Genomic DNA, 15,720 nt, shown 5'->3' with positions numbered 1-15,720 from the left:
CCGCCACTTTCTTTTCCAAGGCAGCAGCAGCAGGCAGGATATTTTCAAGAAATACCTATCAAGCACTACCCTCCAAGGCAGGGCTTGGTGTAGAGAATAAGGCATTCTACAGGGTAATACTGGTCTGGGCTTCCAGGGTGCTGGGTGAGAATACATTGTGGAAGGGAAGCCATGCTTTGGGCTGGGTTTTGTCCATAACTGCAAGCCAACACAAGCAGAAGCATTGGCTGACATAGAGGTGGCCAGATGGTGCAGTGGTTAGTGTCCTTGTCATCAGGGAGACCTGAATTCAAATCACATCTCTGATACTTGCAATTGTCTTAACGTTTCTCAGCCTCAATTTCCTCATCTGTAAAATAAGGATAATAATGTCACCTGCCTCACAGAGTTGTGGTGAGGTTCAAATGAGCTAATGTGGAAAGTGCTTTTTAAACCTTAAAACACTAAATAAATGTTGGCTGTTATTATACTGAGGGCAGCGAGGTGGCGCAGTGGATAGAGTTCAAATCCAGCCTCAGACACTTACTAGCTATGTGACCCTGGACAAGTCACCTAACCCTGTTGGCCTTAGTTCATCTGTAAAATGAGCTGGAGAAGGAAATGGTAAAGCACCCCAGTATCTTTGCCAAGAAAACCCCACATAGGGTTACAAACAGTCAGACACAATTGAAAAATGACTCAATAGTTATTAGAGTGAAGGGAGGGAGCTGCTATGGGGCAGGCAGACTTCTGAATACCAGGCACTTCTTATATTTAGAAATTAAAGATAGTTACTAATATTAACTTAAAGATAGCAAAAAACAGTCATACTGACTTCATGAGGAGTCAGCCAGTGGCTTGGGGGCAATTTGGTTTATTCCAGGGGTGGGAGGCAGACTTTCTAGTCTGTTTATTGTTGGATCCCAGAGTCTGAGACAGGACGGGTTCTGTCTTTTCACTGTCTTTGGATAAAGGCTGGGGTAATGAAAAGACAAACACGGAGCTTAGATGTGAGACTGCCCATCTCCTTTCAGTTCACACTGAATTGGGGGCTTGTATTGACAAAGGGAAGATACAGGGGCCTTCCTGTCTGCCACCACAGTAGAGCGGGGGGAGTGAGCCCACGAGAGCTGTTGCCTGTTGGGAGCAGTGTGGAAAGGGGGCCCCTCCCAGACTGGAATTGACTGTTAGCCTTGTTGATGCTATTCTGATAAGTGGGTACATAAATGGGGAGAATGGAAACAGAAAAGACGAGCTGCAGTGTCCTGTAAATAATTCAGGGCAGCCAGTATTTCTTGAAAGCTGCCGATGTGGGAATGCCCTGTGCCAGGCTCTTACTCAGGAAAGTTCAACAGATTTTGTCTTTTTTATGTTGTTTTAGTTCTGAATATATTCTTTCTGTTTCTCCTACTCATTGGACCATCCCTTCTAACAAGGATTAAAAAATAGGGAAAAAAAAAAAGAAGACATTTCAGCAGCTCCAGTCAGTGCTTTAGTTGTGGGTCCCTGGGGCCTGAGCAGCTCTGACCACATTCTTATTAATGGCATATTTGAGAGATTCCTCCATGCACCTCTGTTCAGCTCCTCCCAGGGCCTAGGTTCCTCATTCTCAACATTCAGTGTCATTTGGTTTATTTTTTCCATTTACATGATTCTAAGTCACATACATTGTTTTTGCTATTTCTGTTTACCTCCCTTTGCCTTAGTTCATACAAATCTTCCTGAGCTTTTCTGAATTCTTCTTATTCATTGTTTCTTTTCTTTCTTTTTTTTTTAATTTTGGAGAGGGGAAGGCAAGGCAATTGGGGTTAAGTGACCTGCCCAAGGTCACACAGCCAGTAGGGTGTGTCAAGTGTCTGAGGCCATGTTTCTTTTTTGAAATAGATTTTTATTGCTATCACGTAGGATTTCCCCTTGGTTCACATAGAACCATCCCTTGTAACAACAACTGCAGTTAAGAAGGGGAAAAAGTGATTCAGAAGAACTGCTCAGCGCTGTTGAAAGAAGCCTGATGGTAGATGCACATCTCTAGACCCGTGGGCGCCCTGAGCTCTGCAGAGGAGTCGGGGTGGCATCTCCTCTTTGGGGCCAGCATTCACTTTCGATGGTTTTGTGGCTTCTGTTCTTTCTATTTACATGGTTGTAGTCACTGTGAATCTTGGTATCAGGTTCCTGCCTCTCCTGTCACTTTGTATCAGTTCATAAGTCTTCCCTTCTTTCTTCGTATTCATTGTGTCTGTCATTTCTTAGAGCACAAGAAGGTCCCATTACATTCATTTGTTCTCCTTGGGGTAGCTAGCCATTGTCCAATCAGCGGCCACCACAGAAAGCGTTGCTAGGAATATCTTCTTATATGCAGGGACTTCTTTCTGTCTTTCATCTAGATGTGTGTTCGTCACAGTGGGAACTCTCAATTGAAGGGGTGTGGACATTTTATATACTTTTTTTTTTAAAGCATAATTCTAAATTGTTTCCGAAATGACTGGGCCCATTCCTGGGCCCTGCCAGGGCCTACCTTTCCATATCTCTTTCCCTCCTTTGTATTCTTTGCTGGTTCACAGTGTGAAATGCCACTGTGTGCCTGGCCATACGGCATAAGCCCTGTCCATCCCTCAGCCTTGATACATATGCAGTTTTTGTCTTTCTAACTTTTAAATCACATATTGAAAACCAAATTTCCTTTTTGTGACAGCTGAGGCTAGGACAGAAGATAATGATTTGCCTTAAAAAACAAAGCAAAATACCCTCGCCTCCTCCCAACCAGATGATTTAGGCTCCAAATGACCCAGTCATCAGTTAAGAACATTTTTAAAAATTTGTTAGAAGATTATAAGTTGTTTAAAAAGCCATACAAACCATTAAAAGCTCAGTAGTTTGAATGAAATGAGGAACCATATGGATTAATGAAAGATCGAATTATAGAAGTTTTCCCTTAAAATTGGGGCTTTGGGCACCATGTAATTCTGACCATCAGGTTTATCTCTGAAGAAGAGAGGAACAGCTTCTTTCCTTTGCTTTGCAAAAGGGGAGGGGGAGATAGGGTGCAGGACCCTGAGTATTCCAACTAACTCTTGGCAATCAACTAGACTTGCTGAGCCCTGTTTTTGCTCTAACATTTTTTATTCTAACAATAATAGTAATAGCCAGTTATTGTACTTGAAAGTTTGCAAATCACCTCACAAATATTATATCATTTGATCCTCACAACAACCCCTGGGAGGTGGGGGCTGTTATTATCTCTGTTTTTTTTTTAAACAGTTGAGGAAACAGAGGCAGGCAGCAGTTAAGTGGGGAAGGGAAGGGGAGGAATATATTGGTAAATGGGCACTAGGTGGCACAGTGAATAGAGCACCGGCCTTGGAGTCAGGAGGACCTGAGTTCAAATTCAGCCTCAGACACTTGACACTTACCACCTGTGTGACCTTGGGCAAATCACTTAACCCCAATTACCTTGCCTTCCCCTCCCCCCCCCAAAAAAGAAAATGAGGTGCTATCAAAACAAAGTTAGCAATGACAGTTTTAAAAAGAAAATAAATTAGCATGTATTTATTAAAAACAACAAAAAAGAACATAGTTCTGTTATTTTCAAGTGTACGTAGTCCTTTGGATTTACCACTCCCAAGTGTTCCTTTGCTGACCTTGGTAGCAGCCCTCTTAGATGGACTCCCTCCTCTGAGTGGGCCTGGAAGGCTGGGCTCCTGTTACTGTTCTTTCTTTTGTCTTTCTTGGTATCTCCTGTGCTTTGTTGATGTAGACCCTTAGTAAATGCTAAGTTGTCCCACTGACCCATTGTAATTAGTCCTGGTCATCAGCAAATACATGGTCAATGTTCTAGAAAACATTTACAAACTTTTCTTTCCCTGTTAAATCAGGAAATACATGGTCAATGTTCTAGAAAACATTTAAAAACTTTTCTTTCCCTGTTAAATCAGGAAATACATGGTCAATGTTCTAGAAAACATTTACAAACTTTTCTTTCCCCTTTAAATCAGGTTATCATCAGCAAATCATTATCTTCTGTCCTAGCCTCAGCTGTCACAAAAATCTGCCTTATTTACATAGTGATGTACTCTGGGAATCTTTCTTCTCTAGTAACGTGTCTATATACTGCAAGCCTTTCTAGGTAGAATTACCATAAATTCTGAATTTGTGACTTTGGGATTAATAACATATTATAATTAATAACATATAATAACATATAATAACTAAGAAAAGTGAAGGAAATTCATCTTTTATAGCCAGCCAAAGGAAGCTTTGGTGAAGTTGAGTTAAGGAACAGAGGCCCCATGAGAGGTCCAGTTTTTTAAAGAAAGAAAATATACTGAGGAAGGAAGTGCCTTTCATCTGTTATTTTTAAGATTTGTGGGTTTTGGGCCTCTTTCGTCCTAAGGTGCCTTTTCCTGTTTGACAGAGAAGGAAGGGCAGGCCTGACCTCTGCACTCAGGAAACCTGGCTAGGTGCTAACTCTGGTTCCAGAGCTGCTCTGCTGTGACCTTGAATCACTTCCTCATTTGTAATCTTGGAATAATATTCTCATCCACCACCCCCAGGTGGGTAGCTGGGTGGCACCATGCATACAGTGCCTGCCCTAGAGTCAGGAAGACCTGAGTTCAAATATGACCTCAGACATTTACTAGCTGTGTGACCCTGGGCAAGTCATTTAACTCTATTTGCCCTTGTTTCTTCATCTGCAAAATGAACCTGAGAAGGAAATGACAGACTATTTCAATATCTTTGCCAAGGATACCCAAAATGAGGTCACAAAGAGTCAGGCATGTCTGAAATGACTGAACTTCCCCCTCCCCCCCAAGAAAAAAAACCCTTCTAGGTATGACAGGAAAACAAAACAAGAGATCAATTCCTGAGTGGAAACAGAGCCCAGAAATAAAGGTAATAGAATTATTCTGTCTGGCACCTGACATTATGAGAGTCCACAATAAATAAATATTAATCAGGCTGAGAAGCCGTATGACCTAGGAGACAGAGTGGTAAGCCAGCAAGGCCAGAATGGAAATCCTGCCATAGTCTGGCAAGAGTTCTACCTCTAAGATGATCAGTTGCAGTACTGGTCTGCACTGGGGGACAAGCATTAAATCCCAAGTCTAAATGAATCAGAATGATCCTACCCAATGCTCATTCAAGTACAGAGACCTAGGGGAAGAAATCAAGGCCATGGGGGGGATGGGATCAAGGCCTGATCCTTCCTTCCTGTCCTGTCTACTCTAGAGTTCTCCCAAAGATACTTCAAGCAAGCCAAAGATGAGTTTCCATCCCAACACTTTTATCTTGTTACAAAAAGTGGTCATTTGATCTGTTGTGGTCCAGAGAAGGGTAGATAGATGAAACCCTAGAATGCCTGCCCTCAGAGTGTTTCTCTCTAAATTCTTCTGGAAAAAAAAAGAGGGAGTAAGATCATGATAATGATGATGGCCATGTGAATGGAATTCTTCCCTGCTCACTCAAGGACGACTGTAGTGTCTCTGCCGGAGGGATCTGGGAGCTTCCGAGGCAGATTCCCCATGGAGATTCTGTGCCTTGTCCCTGAGTTCCAGGTCAGCATTCTTCCTCACTCCGGCAGGAAAGGCTGCTAAGGACCAGGCTGGTGGGAACAGGTGCTGCTGGCTTTGTTCTTCCTTTAGATGCTCATCCAGGGCTCCAGGGTAATTCCTGATGAATTCCTGGTTAATCCCTGTTTTCCCCTTTAGGATATCTCCAGAGCAGTCAAACACTCTTCCAAGAAGTTCATGAAGATCGACAAGCCTCCTGTGTGTCTGAAACTCCTGGAGAATGGGAAGCGGTACCGCCTGGTCAGCGAGCCCGAAGCCGAGATCACCCCAGAGGTGGGTGGCACCTTCGTGTTCCATAAAGCATCGGAAATGAGCCATCTGAATGGGTCACTTCAGAGTCTAGTAAATGACTGGTCTTTCAAGTAACGAGCAGTTAGGGGTCAGGAAGATCTGAGTTCAAATCCAGCTTCAGACACTTACTGGCTAGTCTGACCCTGGCAAAGTGCGTCATCTGCCTGCCTCAGTTTCCTCAACTGTAGGACGGGAATAATGATGGCTGCTTTCTGGAGTTGTTCTGAGGATCAGATGAGATAACATTTGTACAGCATGTTTTATGATCCTTAAAGTGCTAGCCAGTGTTGTTTGTTGTCACTACTATCCCTAATTGTCTTGAACTAACTTTAAAAATGTAGAAAATGAATTTTAGATTTAACTTACTCTTTTTGGCTTAGGGTTTGTTGACCTTTGGGATAAATCATGTCTGAGTTTTTATATCTCTCCCCTCACCCTCAAAGCCCTCCTTCCCCCTGCCGGGTGTTTAGTTAGGGTTTAAATCAATCAAATTCCTTTAAAAAACTTTGTTTCAAATGATTAAAAAATGGTAGGGTCATGGCCTATTGCATCCTTTGCCAGTATCAGGAGGGCTGGGTTTGTAGTCAAAGGGTCTGGGTTTGGATCTCTACTCTGCCCCTTACTATGTGTGGGACCTATGCTAAGTCATTTAACCTTTCTGAGCCTTAATTGCCTTATCTGTAAAACAAGGAGGTTGGACTTCTAGCTTTCAATCTGTGGTTCTTGTAATAAAGGCAGGAGGGACTGGGGAAGGGAGGAGGAAAAGCATTTGGGAGCTTCTGTTGATTGACAAAGAATCACCTGGGAGCTGCTCTCTTAGGTTTTTTGCCCCCCAGACTGGCCCCACATTGCCTTATTTCTACAAGTGGTTTTGATGGGGGGGAAGTCAATAGGTCATACAGGAACTCTGATCCTTATCAACGACCAGAATGCCTGCGATTCAGTCTAGAAAGAATTCAGTAGGCCCAAGCAGTCTTGAAGTCAGGATTGTAAGAGTTTATTGTTATGCTTTACAGTGGGTAAGGGTCCTTAGGGAACCTGCAAACTTAAAGAAGACATAGGCATAGTTTTAAGGAGTCTAGGCAGTTAATCAGATGTCAATTATGCTAACTAGGTGAGTAAGGGTGAGATTAGGGAGAAGTTAAGGAGTGGTCAGTGCTTAAAGGAACATGCACTTTTAATGTCAATTGCACAGGTGTATTGCCCATAATTCACTGGGAAATAGCCCAAGGAGGTGGGCTGGGGGGGCTACCTGAAGGTGTGGTTTTAGGTCTGAAACATCACTACGTCAGCTAGTGGTCAAGGGCTGACTGAGAAGTGCCTAGTCTGCCACCCATCAGTGTCATGTTTGACAAGATGGATGTTGGGAACCAAGGCTAACAGAGACTCAGTATGTGTATAATTGGCTAAGGAGTTAACCTATAGATAGGGCATTGAAGGATTCATGGGTGCAGCTGCCCACTTTACTAAGGGGAGATAACATTTGCCTAAGCTAAAATGTTTCTAGATGGTTTAGTGAAGGATTCATAGGTGTAGCTCATTATTGTTCCAAGCAGAGATAAACAGTTCATGAGTTGTTGCTGGGCAGAGTGCTGGCAGGGGAAGGGGCAGAGTGAATGCTCTGAGGCTGGGGGGGGGAGGAAGTGTGATTGTATAGACTAGTTTTACAAATTGATTTTATAAACTGATATTACAGACATAGATCCCAAGCACCCCATCAGTTTTGTTTCTTTTTAAAGAAGTTTTTGTTCCATTTATTCCTACTCCACAGTGTGGCCATTCCCTACTCCATGTTTCCTGCTTAGTTTCCACAAAAAGTAGCACTTAGACTATTATGGTCAATGGCAATGGAACCTTCTGTTTTTTGATCTTCTCAGAGCACATGGTTAAGCCTGGGGATCTAGACCCATTACTCTTAGGAAATTTGAGCTCCTCCAGAGGTTCATCATGGCAACCCTGGCTCAAGGCAACAGGGATTGTTAGTTAATATGGCATCTGTGATCTTGCTTTTTAAAATCAATAAATGAAAGGAAGGAAGGAAGAAAGAAAGAAAGAAAGAAAGAAAGAAGGAAAGAAGGAAAGAAGGAAAGAAGGAAAGAAAGGAAAGAAAGGAAAGAAAGGAAAGAAAGGAAGGAAAGGAAGGAAGGAAGGAAGGGTGAATATATTTCAAAAACAATGTTACAGAGGGGTTTTAGTTCTCTTGTGAGTTCACTTTTTCACACATAAATAGACACTCGATTTCCTTTGTATTTCTGTGTATCTTATTTTATACATTTTAAAATGTGACTCTGAGAAGAAATCCATAGGGTTTCTTGGGCTCCCAAAGTGGGGGGGGGGGAGTCCATGATATACATAAAGGACAGGGACCCTTGTGGGAAGGTGACATGCTAAGAGGAATATGGACAATTCAATCAGTTTTCTCTCATGACAACAGATTGTTTTCCTGAATGGTTGCAGCTGTAATGCTCAGCTCCACCCACTGGGTTAATGGGCCTTTCTTTCCACAGCCCTTCCAGAACTTACATCTTTGCTTTTTTTTTATTTATTATCAGCTTTGCTAAAATTCAACCCTCCTGGCCAAAGTGCATTTTTGGCTCCAGGTTTTCCAGCTTCTCTTCCTGCTTCACAGTACTCTTGGTGCTGATGTGTTCTGCTGTGAATGACTGTTCTATTTAAAAAAATATTCTTTTCTCTTAAAGGAAATTGAATTTGTTGACGGTTCTCTTCTAAAGTTGAAAAGTTACATCGAAGTCTTTTTGGAGCAACCTTTGGAGTTTAAGTTGTCTTTGGTTGAACTGGATTCTGAGGAAATTGTATGGAAAGCAAAACTCCGAGAATGTGAGTGTTCCTCATGTTGGATAAGGTTTATTTGTTTATTCTGAATTAAGTTAGTGCTTGGATTAACCCAGGTTCAAGTCCTGCCCTGATACATACTGGCTGTGTGACCCTGGGCACAGGGTTACTTCAGTTTTCAATGTTCTAGGCAGCTCCCTAAGGTTGTAAGTTGTAGTAAAAGTGTTGACTTACATCTCTAGAGGGAATTTCCTCACCTGGGAATTCCTTATTCCAGTGAAATGATAGGCCCTGTCCCTATCTCTGTCCCTCTTAGTGACCTCTCCCTGTAATATTTAGAATTCTGATCATTAAACATAGCAATCAGAACTCAGTCCCAGAGGACAGAAATAGGAGTTTGCATTGAAGATGAGTGCATCTGTTGGAAAAGATATTGGGCTGTATGAGGAAATCCAACAGATTCTTAGACCTGCACAGATTGCATTCGATGATCGCCGAGGTCCCTTATAATTCTTTAAATACTCTGTGATTTTGAGAAAGCAGCCAGTTCTGATCTTTAGAGAACTCTTTCCTTCAAACCTGAGTGTATGAAATCCTTTTGTGATATGAAGAACACTGGACAATGAGTTGACAAACTCACTTTCTTGTCCTAGTAAATAACCTAGTTTTTAACTGCTTAGTCTTCAGGTTTCAATTCATATGGCAAATGATTACAACAGTGGAGACTGTCTTCTTGATGATAAGCAGGAGGCTCTGAATTTTGACTTCTTTTATTTTCATTAATAGTGTTTGCTCACATACTTGATTAGCTGATCAGTTGAACACTTGCTGATAACATCTAGTCTGCTTAAATGAATTTGCAGGGTTTTCCCAGGGACACACACAGCACAGGAGAATACAAACACAGACATTAAGGGGAAGGTTTTCCAAGAGACACCAGGGCTTTCAAAAGATTCACCCTGAAGAGGTTAATCAGGCACTGCTGTTCTACCCCCTACCAAGGCAATCAATTCCACAGCCACTTTGCCTATGTATGAGTCAGGTCAGGACCAGTTTGGGCACTGTGAGTTTTCTTGCTTTATCTACTGTTTCCAGGTAGCTCCTGGGGGAGGGAAGCTGGTGGGTAGTCCCTGTAGGAAGTATTGACAGTAACTTCTGCCTTCTTGCTTAAGAAGCACCACCTAATTGTGTCTTCAGTGTGGAAATATTATGGCTTTTGTTTTTTTCTCAATTACATGTAAACAAAAAATCTCAACATTCATTAAAAAAAATTGAGCTCCAAATTCTCGCCCTCCCTACAACCCCCTCTTTGAGATGGCAAGAAATTTGATATAGATTATACATGTACATGTTTGGGGGCAGCTAGGTAGCCTAGTTGATAGAACACTGGGCTTGGAATCAGGAAGCTCATCTTTATGAGTTCAAATCCAGCCTCAGACTCTTACTAGCTATGTGACCCTGGGCAAGTCACCTCCCCCTGTTTGCCTCAGTTCCCTATTTGTAAGATGAGCTGGGGAAGGAAATGGCAAACAATTCTGGAATCTTTTCCAAGAAAACCCCAAATGTGGCCCTGAAAATTCAGACAGGACTTGAAGTGACTCTGTAACAACAACATACCTGCACAGTCATATAAAACACTGGAAATATTTGATCATTTTAAGTCTAATTGCAGAGCATCAGGCCCAGGCACATCCAAATGTTACTTTAAATAGACATTTCAAAGTCAAATAGCATCAGAGTTCAGAGCTAGAGGGGGCCTTACAGTTCAGAGCTAGCCCAGCCCCCTTCGTTTTACAGATGAGGACACTGAGTCCCAGGGAGGGAAAGACTTCAGACTCAGGTCTTCCTCTCCAGAGTCAGAATTCATTCTACTCTGCCATACTGCTTGTGATTTGGGATTTATTTCTACTTTTAGGTTAGTGATATTGTACATGAGTGATTCTCTTCTCTTTTTGCAAATAACTCATTTGACTAATTCTGCACATTATATATACAGAGTGTCCCTAAAGTCTTAGTGCATACGTGTATGTGTCCGTCTCTCTTTATAGACACACACATATGTACAAACATACATACAGGTGGGGAAACACTACATCTTCTCTTATATCCTTCTCTAATTTGTTTGTCTCTGAATATTAAGATATTGATAACACACACACAGAAACACACACATCTCTGGGAACTTTCACAGCTGTTGTTTGTTAAGATTGATGAGAAACTGTATGTATATATCTGGGGTGGGGAAGGGTTGTAGATCTATAGCTTTATTTCTTCCTGAGACCCAGATGAAGGTGCAGCCCAGAGCACAGGGCCTGCCACTGGTCTATCTTTCCACTCTTTGGACTTCGCAACTGAAGGAAAGCCCAATCGTCATTGTGGCTTGCTTTCTTTACAATCCTTCAGTTTTTCTTTTTTTTTTTTTTGGAGCAGGGAAGGCAGGGCAATTGGGGTTAAGTGACTTGTTCAAGGTCACATGGCTAGTAAGTGGGTTTTATTTTTTTGCTTTTTTTGGGGGGGAGGGCAATTGGGGTTAAGTGACTTGCCCAAGGTCACACGGCTAATTTTTGTGTTAAGTCTTTGAAGCCGAATTTGAACTCAGGTCCTCCTGACTCCAGGGCCTGTGCTCTATTCACTGTGCCACCTAGCTGGCCCCTTTCAGTTTTTCTTAACAAGACATTTCAAAGCTCTGAATTACCAGGCAGAGAAATGTATTGTTCTCTTTGTTATTCCTGGATTTACATAAGTAAATAAGTCTTAGAATAAATTACTATTTATCTTGAAGAGCCATGACTATGAAAATAATATTTGTGGACCTGTATAACAATAGTACAAAGAAGAATGATGAAATTTCCTTCCTTATTCACTTGGTAATAGCTTTTAAGTTTTGGGGGGGGGGTGGTGGTGAGGATAGAAGGGACCTGGATAAGAAAATTTCTTAATGGTGAGATGTGAACAGTCTCCATCCCATTATTTTTGTCCAAAGTCAACTCATTCATAAAGATTTGCAAAACTGTTAGGGCATTTCTCTCAAATGTACCCAGAGAAAAGGGTTTAATTTGAAGCTCGAATTGAAATAGAATAGTCTTCCCAGTTCCATGTGAGAGACAAAAATAATTTTAGGATTATGACTTTCTGTGGATAAGGGAACTGGTTTTCAGGAAAGCTTCAAGGAAGGAAGAATTTGATGGGAGATCTGTTCCAAAAGCTGCTGCCTCTCTTAGTTACAGATCCAAAAGCCAGCGACCATATGGTGTCCTTGCCCCTACAGGAAAAGGCCACAGCAGGAAAGCAGATAAGGTAGCAGGAATTGTGCCAGCAGTTAGCACGGGACAGACTGATGAGAGACAATTGATAAACTCCTAGAAAATGGGGGCAGAGTATTCCAAGTATAACATTCCATTTTGGAATCAAGACAGTTCAAAGGTCAAACTCAGAGCTCCACAAAATATCAGAACCAGAGGCTTTGCCAGAAAGTTCGGTCTTAAGTTATGGGGTAACAGATCCAAAATCGAGGAGAGGTCCATGGAGAGCTAGATGAGGAAAACGACTGGGGGGGGGGAGAAGGGAGTGTGAATGAAATGCTCACAATCACTTGGCTCCATTCAGCAGATATTGAAGGGCCCACTGTGTGCAGAACACAGTGATGACTTACTGCTTCCTGTAGAAAGTCAGCCCAAGGCCAGCTGTGTGTGAGATAATACCCCATGATGGAAATCCAGGGGTGGGTTTCCTGGACATCCTGCCTACAAGCCAGTAAGAACAAATCAAATCCAGATTGTTAGTTTTCTCTTGGGATCACATGATTACTTCCATTGCCCTGGCATCCCCTGGCTCCCCAGTTTCTCTCCAAAATATCTTCAATTTCCCTTCCTAAGATATTCATCTTTAAATGTTTTACAGGTGACTGGGTCCAGCATGATCAGAACCAGAACCTCCAGAAAAACAACGCAAACCGTAAGTTACCGCTGTTGGCATTGCGGGACATGGCATGAGAAAACCCCCGATCAGCAGACTTATGCCCATTCTGCCATCATCCATACTTTTTGATCTCCTGCCCTAATACTAAAGTATTTGAAATATGTGTTGAGTTGGGAGCTGGGGGAAGCACCTCCCATATCTTCTCTCTAATCATTCTGTAATTTGTTTCTGTCTGAATATTGACTCTTTTTTCATTCTGGGAGGAAGAAGAGAGGGAAGGTTGAAGATGAAACAAAGAAATTAAAGATTATTTGTTTTATCTCTTCTTTAGTTAACAGAAGACGAAAAATAAGCGACAGTTTACCTGAAGAGGAGAATTACATGAAAAGAATGAAGCCTATTGATACTTCAGGTGTGTACAATAATAGTTCAGTTTCAGTGATTGTGTTCACACCAGCAGCTGTAGTGATCACTTAATTCTTGTTGCCTGGAATTTCTCTCTGTCCCCCTTTCCCACTTCTGCCTTAGTAACCTTCCTAGAACATAGATCTGACCATATTCTCTCCCTGCACAAAACCTGCCAATCCCTCTCACAACCACCCCACCCACTAACTCTGAATAAAGTCTGAGCTCCTCAGCTTGGGATTCTAGGTCCTCCACAAGATGGCCCCAGTTTCTTCACCACGGCACCCACCAGGCTTTGCCTCCTTGCCAGACGGAGCCCCTCACTCATCCTGAGCAAACTCTGCCCTTCTCCTGCTTCTGTGAATTTGTCTGTTGAAAGCCTGATACCACTATGTTCCTTTCAGGAAGCCTTCTCTCACCCTCTAGCCCCCCCCATTCCCAGCTCTCCAGTTTGGACTCCCCAAGCACTTCATGGCATTTGTTCAGTTTTTGGTCATGTCTGTGACCCCATTTGTTTTTTTTTTTTTTGGCAAAGACACTGGAGTGGTTTGGTATTCCCTTCTCTAGCAAGTTTTACAGATGAGGAACTGAGGCAGACAGGGTTAAGTGACTTGCCCAGTGTCACACAGTAGTAAATGTGTGAGGCTGGATTTGAACTCGGGAGGGTGAGTGTACCTGACTCCAGGCTTGGTATTCTGTGCATTATGGCGCCACCTAACGGCCCACTTAACCAGATTTTATTTTGTGTCATGCTTCCTTGTGTACATCTTTTCCTCATTAGCATCTGAGTCTCTTGAGTAAAAGGGACTTCTTGTTTTTATCATTTTAACAAATAATTCCAAGAAACATGAAGGGTCTAGGCAGTGGTATTCTGGGAAATGTTTAACCATTGGCTCACCCCCATCCTTCCAAATGGTCACTTGACAGACTTTTAAGTTTATCCGCATTATTTACATTTTTCCCATCACTTTCTTAAATCGACAATCAACAAAACAGATCAAGCCCTGATTTGTAGCAATTGCCAGTTTCTGAGGGGTAAATGCTCACGCTGAAGACTGAACGTTCAGCTCCCAGTCTGAGCTCACTGTAGCACACCCCTAGGGAGAGTGGATAGATTGCTGGACCTCAAGTCAGTAAGAACTGAGTTCATTTCCGGCTTCAGACACTCACTGGTTCTGTGATCCTGGGCAAGTCACTTAACCTCTCTCAGCTTCAGTTTCCTTACCTGTAAAATGGGAATCATAGTAGCACTAACTCACAGGGTTGTTGTGAGAAACAAGAGATCAATGTGGAAAGTGCTTTGCAAACCTTAACGTACCCTAAGCCTATCATCATCATCATCTTCATCACCACCATCATCATCATCTTCATCACCATCATCATCACCATCACCATCATCATCATCACCATCACCATCATCATCATCATCATCATCATCACCATCACCACCACCAACGTCACCATCACCCTCACTGCCACCACCATCACTATCATGATCATTCCAGAGTGCCTCGCAGGCCCTATATAGGTACCATAAATAAAAAGATAGAAATATTCAGCTTTGCATCCTCTGTACCCCACAGTATCTAGCCATGTCTTGCACATAGTGGGGGTGTCTTGCACATAATAGGTACTTACTAAGTTTTTTTGGGGGGGGGAATGTGGTTTCAAAATACGAGTAACATTTTTAAAACAACTCATCAGCCAGTTGACTAGCCTTCCTGGGACAGTACAACACAGTTTGAGAAACTATTTGAGAAACTCATTGAAAAATGTACCCCTGGCCTGAGAAGGCCTGGTTATACAGCTCTGCTCTAAATTCCTGAGTGTCTGTTAACAGTAATTAGCGCTCTCGATGCCCAAAGTTTCTTAGAAGTTAAAAATAGGATAATCCTGGTATTTAGGGAAAAAATTGTTAACCAGGCAGCTAAAGCAGTTCTCTCTAATTTCTGTATAAATTTTTTTTGTTAAAACTTCACACAGGGAAAGTCATTCTAGCTCCCCCTTTTGGGGGTTTTAGAAGTTAGAAATTACCCCAATTACTACAAATAGGACTGAAATAAGATTTAAAAGTTACTGGTATAAATAGGGATGAAATTAAATTATAACTTAGATTTCTATTTGCTCTCCCAGGTTGGGGACATAAGTGTTTTAGAACAGAAGGGCCTTGGCACTTATCCAGTGCAACCCTGGCATTCTCCAGAGGAGGAGGCAGACTTGGGGGGGCCCTGGGTCGGTGGTAGAGGAAGTGCCTTCTGTATGTTGTCCGCCATGTCAACTGTGTGAGGTAGGGAGGGCGTGGATATTATTATCCCCATTTTGATGGGTCAGAGGTGGTAAGACTTTCAACCACACAAATGAAAAGTGGAAGAGCTGGGTCTTGAACCCAGCTTTGAGGAAGTCTGGTTCAGTGGGAAGAACCCTGGATTTGGAATAGGAGCACTTAGGTTCAAACTCCAGCTTTGGTGGTCACTGCCAATGTGACCCTGGACAAATCACTGACCCTCTCTGGGCTTCATTGTCTTTATCTGTAAAGTAAGGGGTTTGGATTAAGGGATTTGGTTGGTGGGCTCCCAGTTCCACATGCCACATACTGGTGGTGTGCCCTGGGCAAATCACTTATCAGCTCCATTCCCCTGGCAGCTGTCTTTAAGAAGCTGCAGAGCAGGTATGAGCACATTGCTAGAGGGGGTTCCTCACTGGGAGAGAAGAGATCCAGTACACACACACACACACACACACACACACACACACACACACACACACA

At 42.6% G+C, this 15,720-nt stretch overlaps 1 protein-coding gene across 1 annotated transcript in view; it reads left to right on the top strand.

The window, feature by feature from the left end:
* Positions 1–15,720, top strand: part of LOC138157734 (caspase recruitment domain-containing protein 8-like) — a 57,123-nt gene that overhangs the window by 28,572 nt on the left and 12,831 nt on the right. Inside the window, exons 12-15 of the mRNA XM_069083486.1 lie at positions 5,685–5,819; positions 8,537–8,675; positions 12,531–12,584; positions 12,880–12,960. Of these exons, the coding sequence (XP_068939587.1) occupies positions 5,685–5,819; positions 8,537–8,675; positions 12,531–12,584; positions 12,880–12,960 (409 nt within the window). The remainder of the gene's footprint in view (positions 1–5,684; positions 5,820–8,536; positions 8,676–12,530; positions 12,585–12,879; positions 12,961–15,720) is intronic.

This window comes from Petaurus breviceps, unplaced genomic scaffold (genome assembly GCF_028583685.1).
Source record: "Petaurus breviceps papuanus isolate PSGF00001 unplaced genomic scaffold, PetGlider_PUasm1.0 173, whole genome shotgun sequence".
Classification (NCBI taxonomy): domain Eukaryota; kingdom Metazoa; phylum Chordata; class Mammalia; order Diprotodontia; family Petauridae; genus Petaurus; species Petaurus breviceps.
The sequence above is the reverse complement of the archived record's forward strand: the minus strand, read 5'-3'. Positions and strand labels throughout refer to the sequence as shown.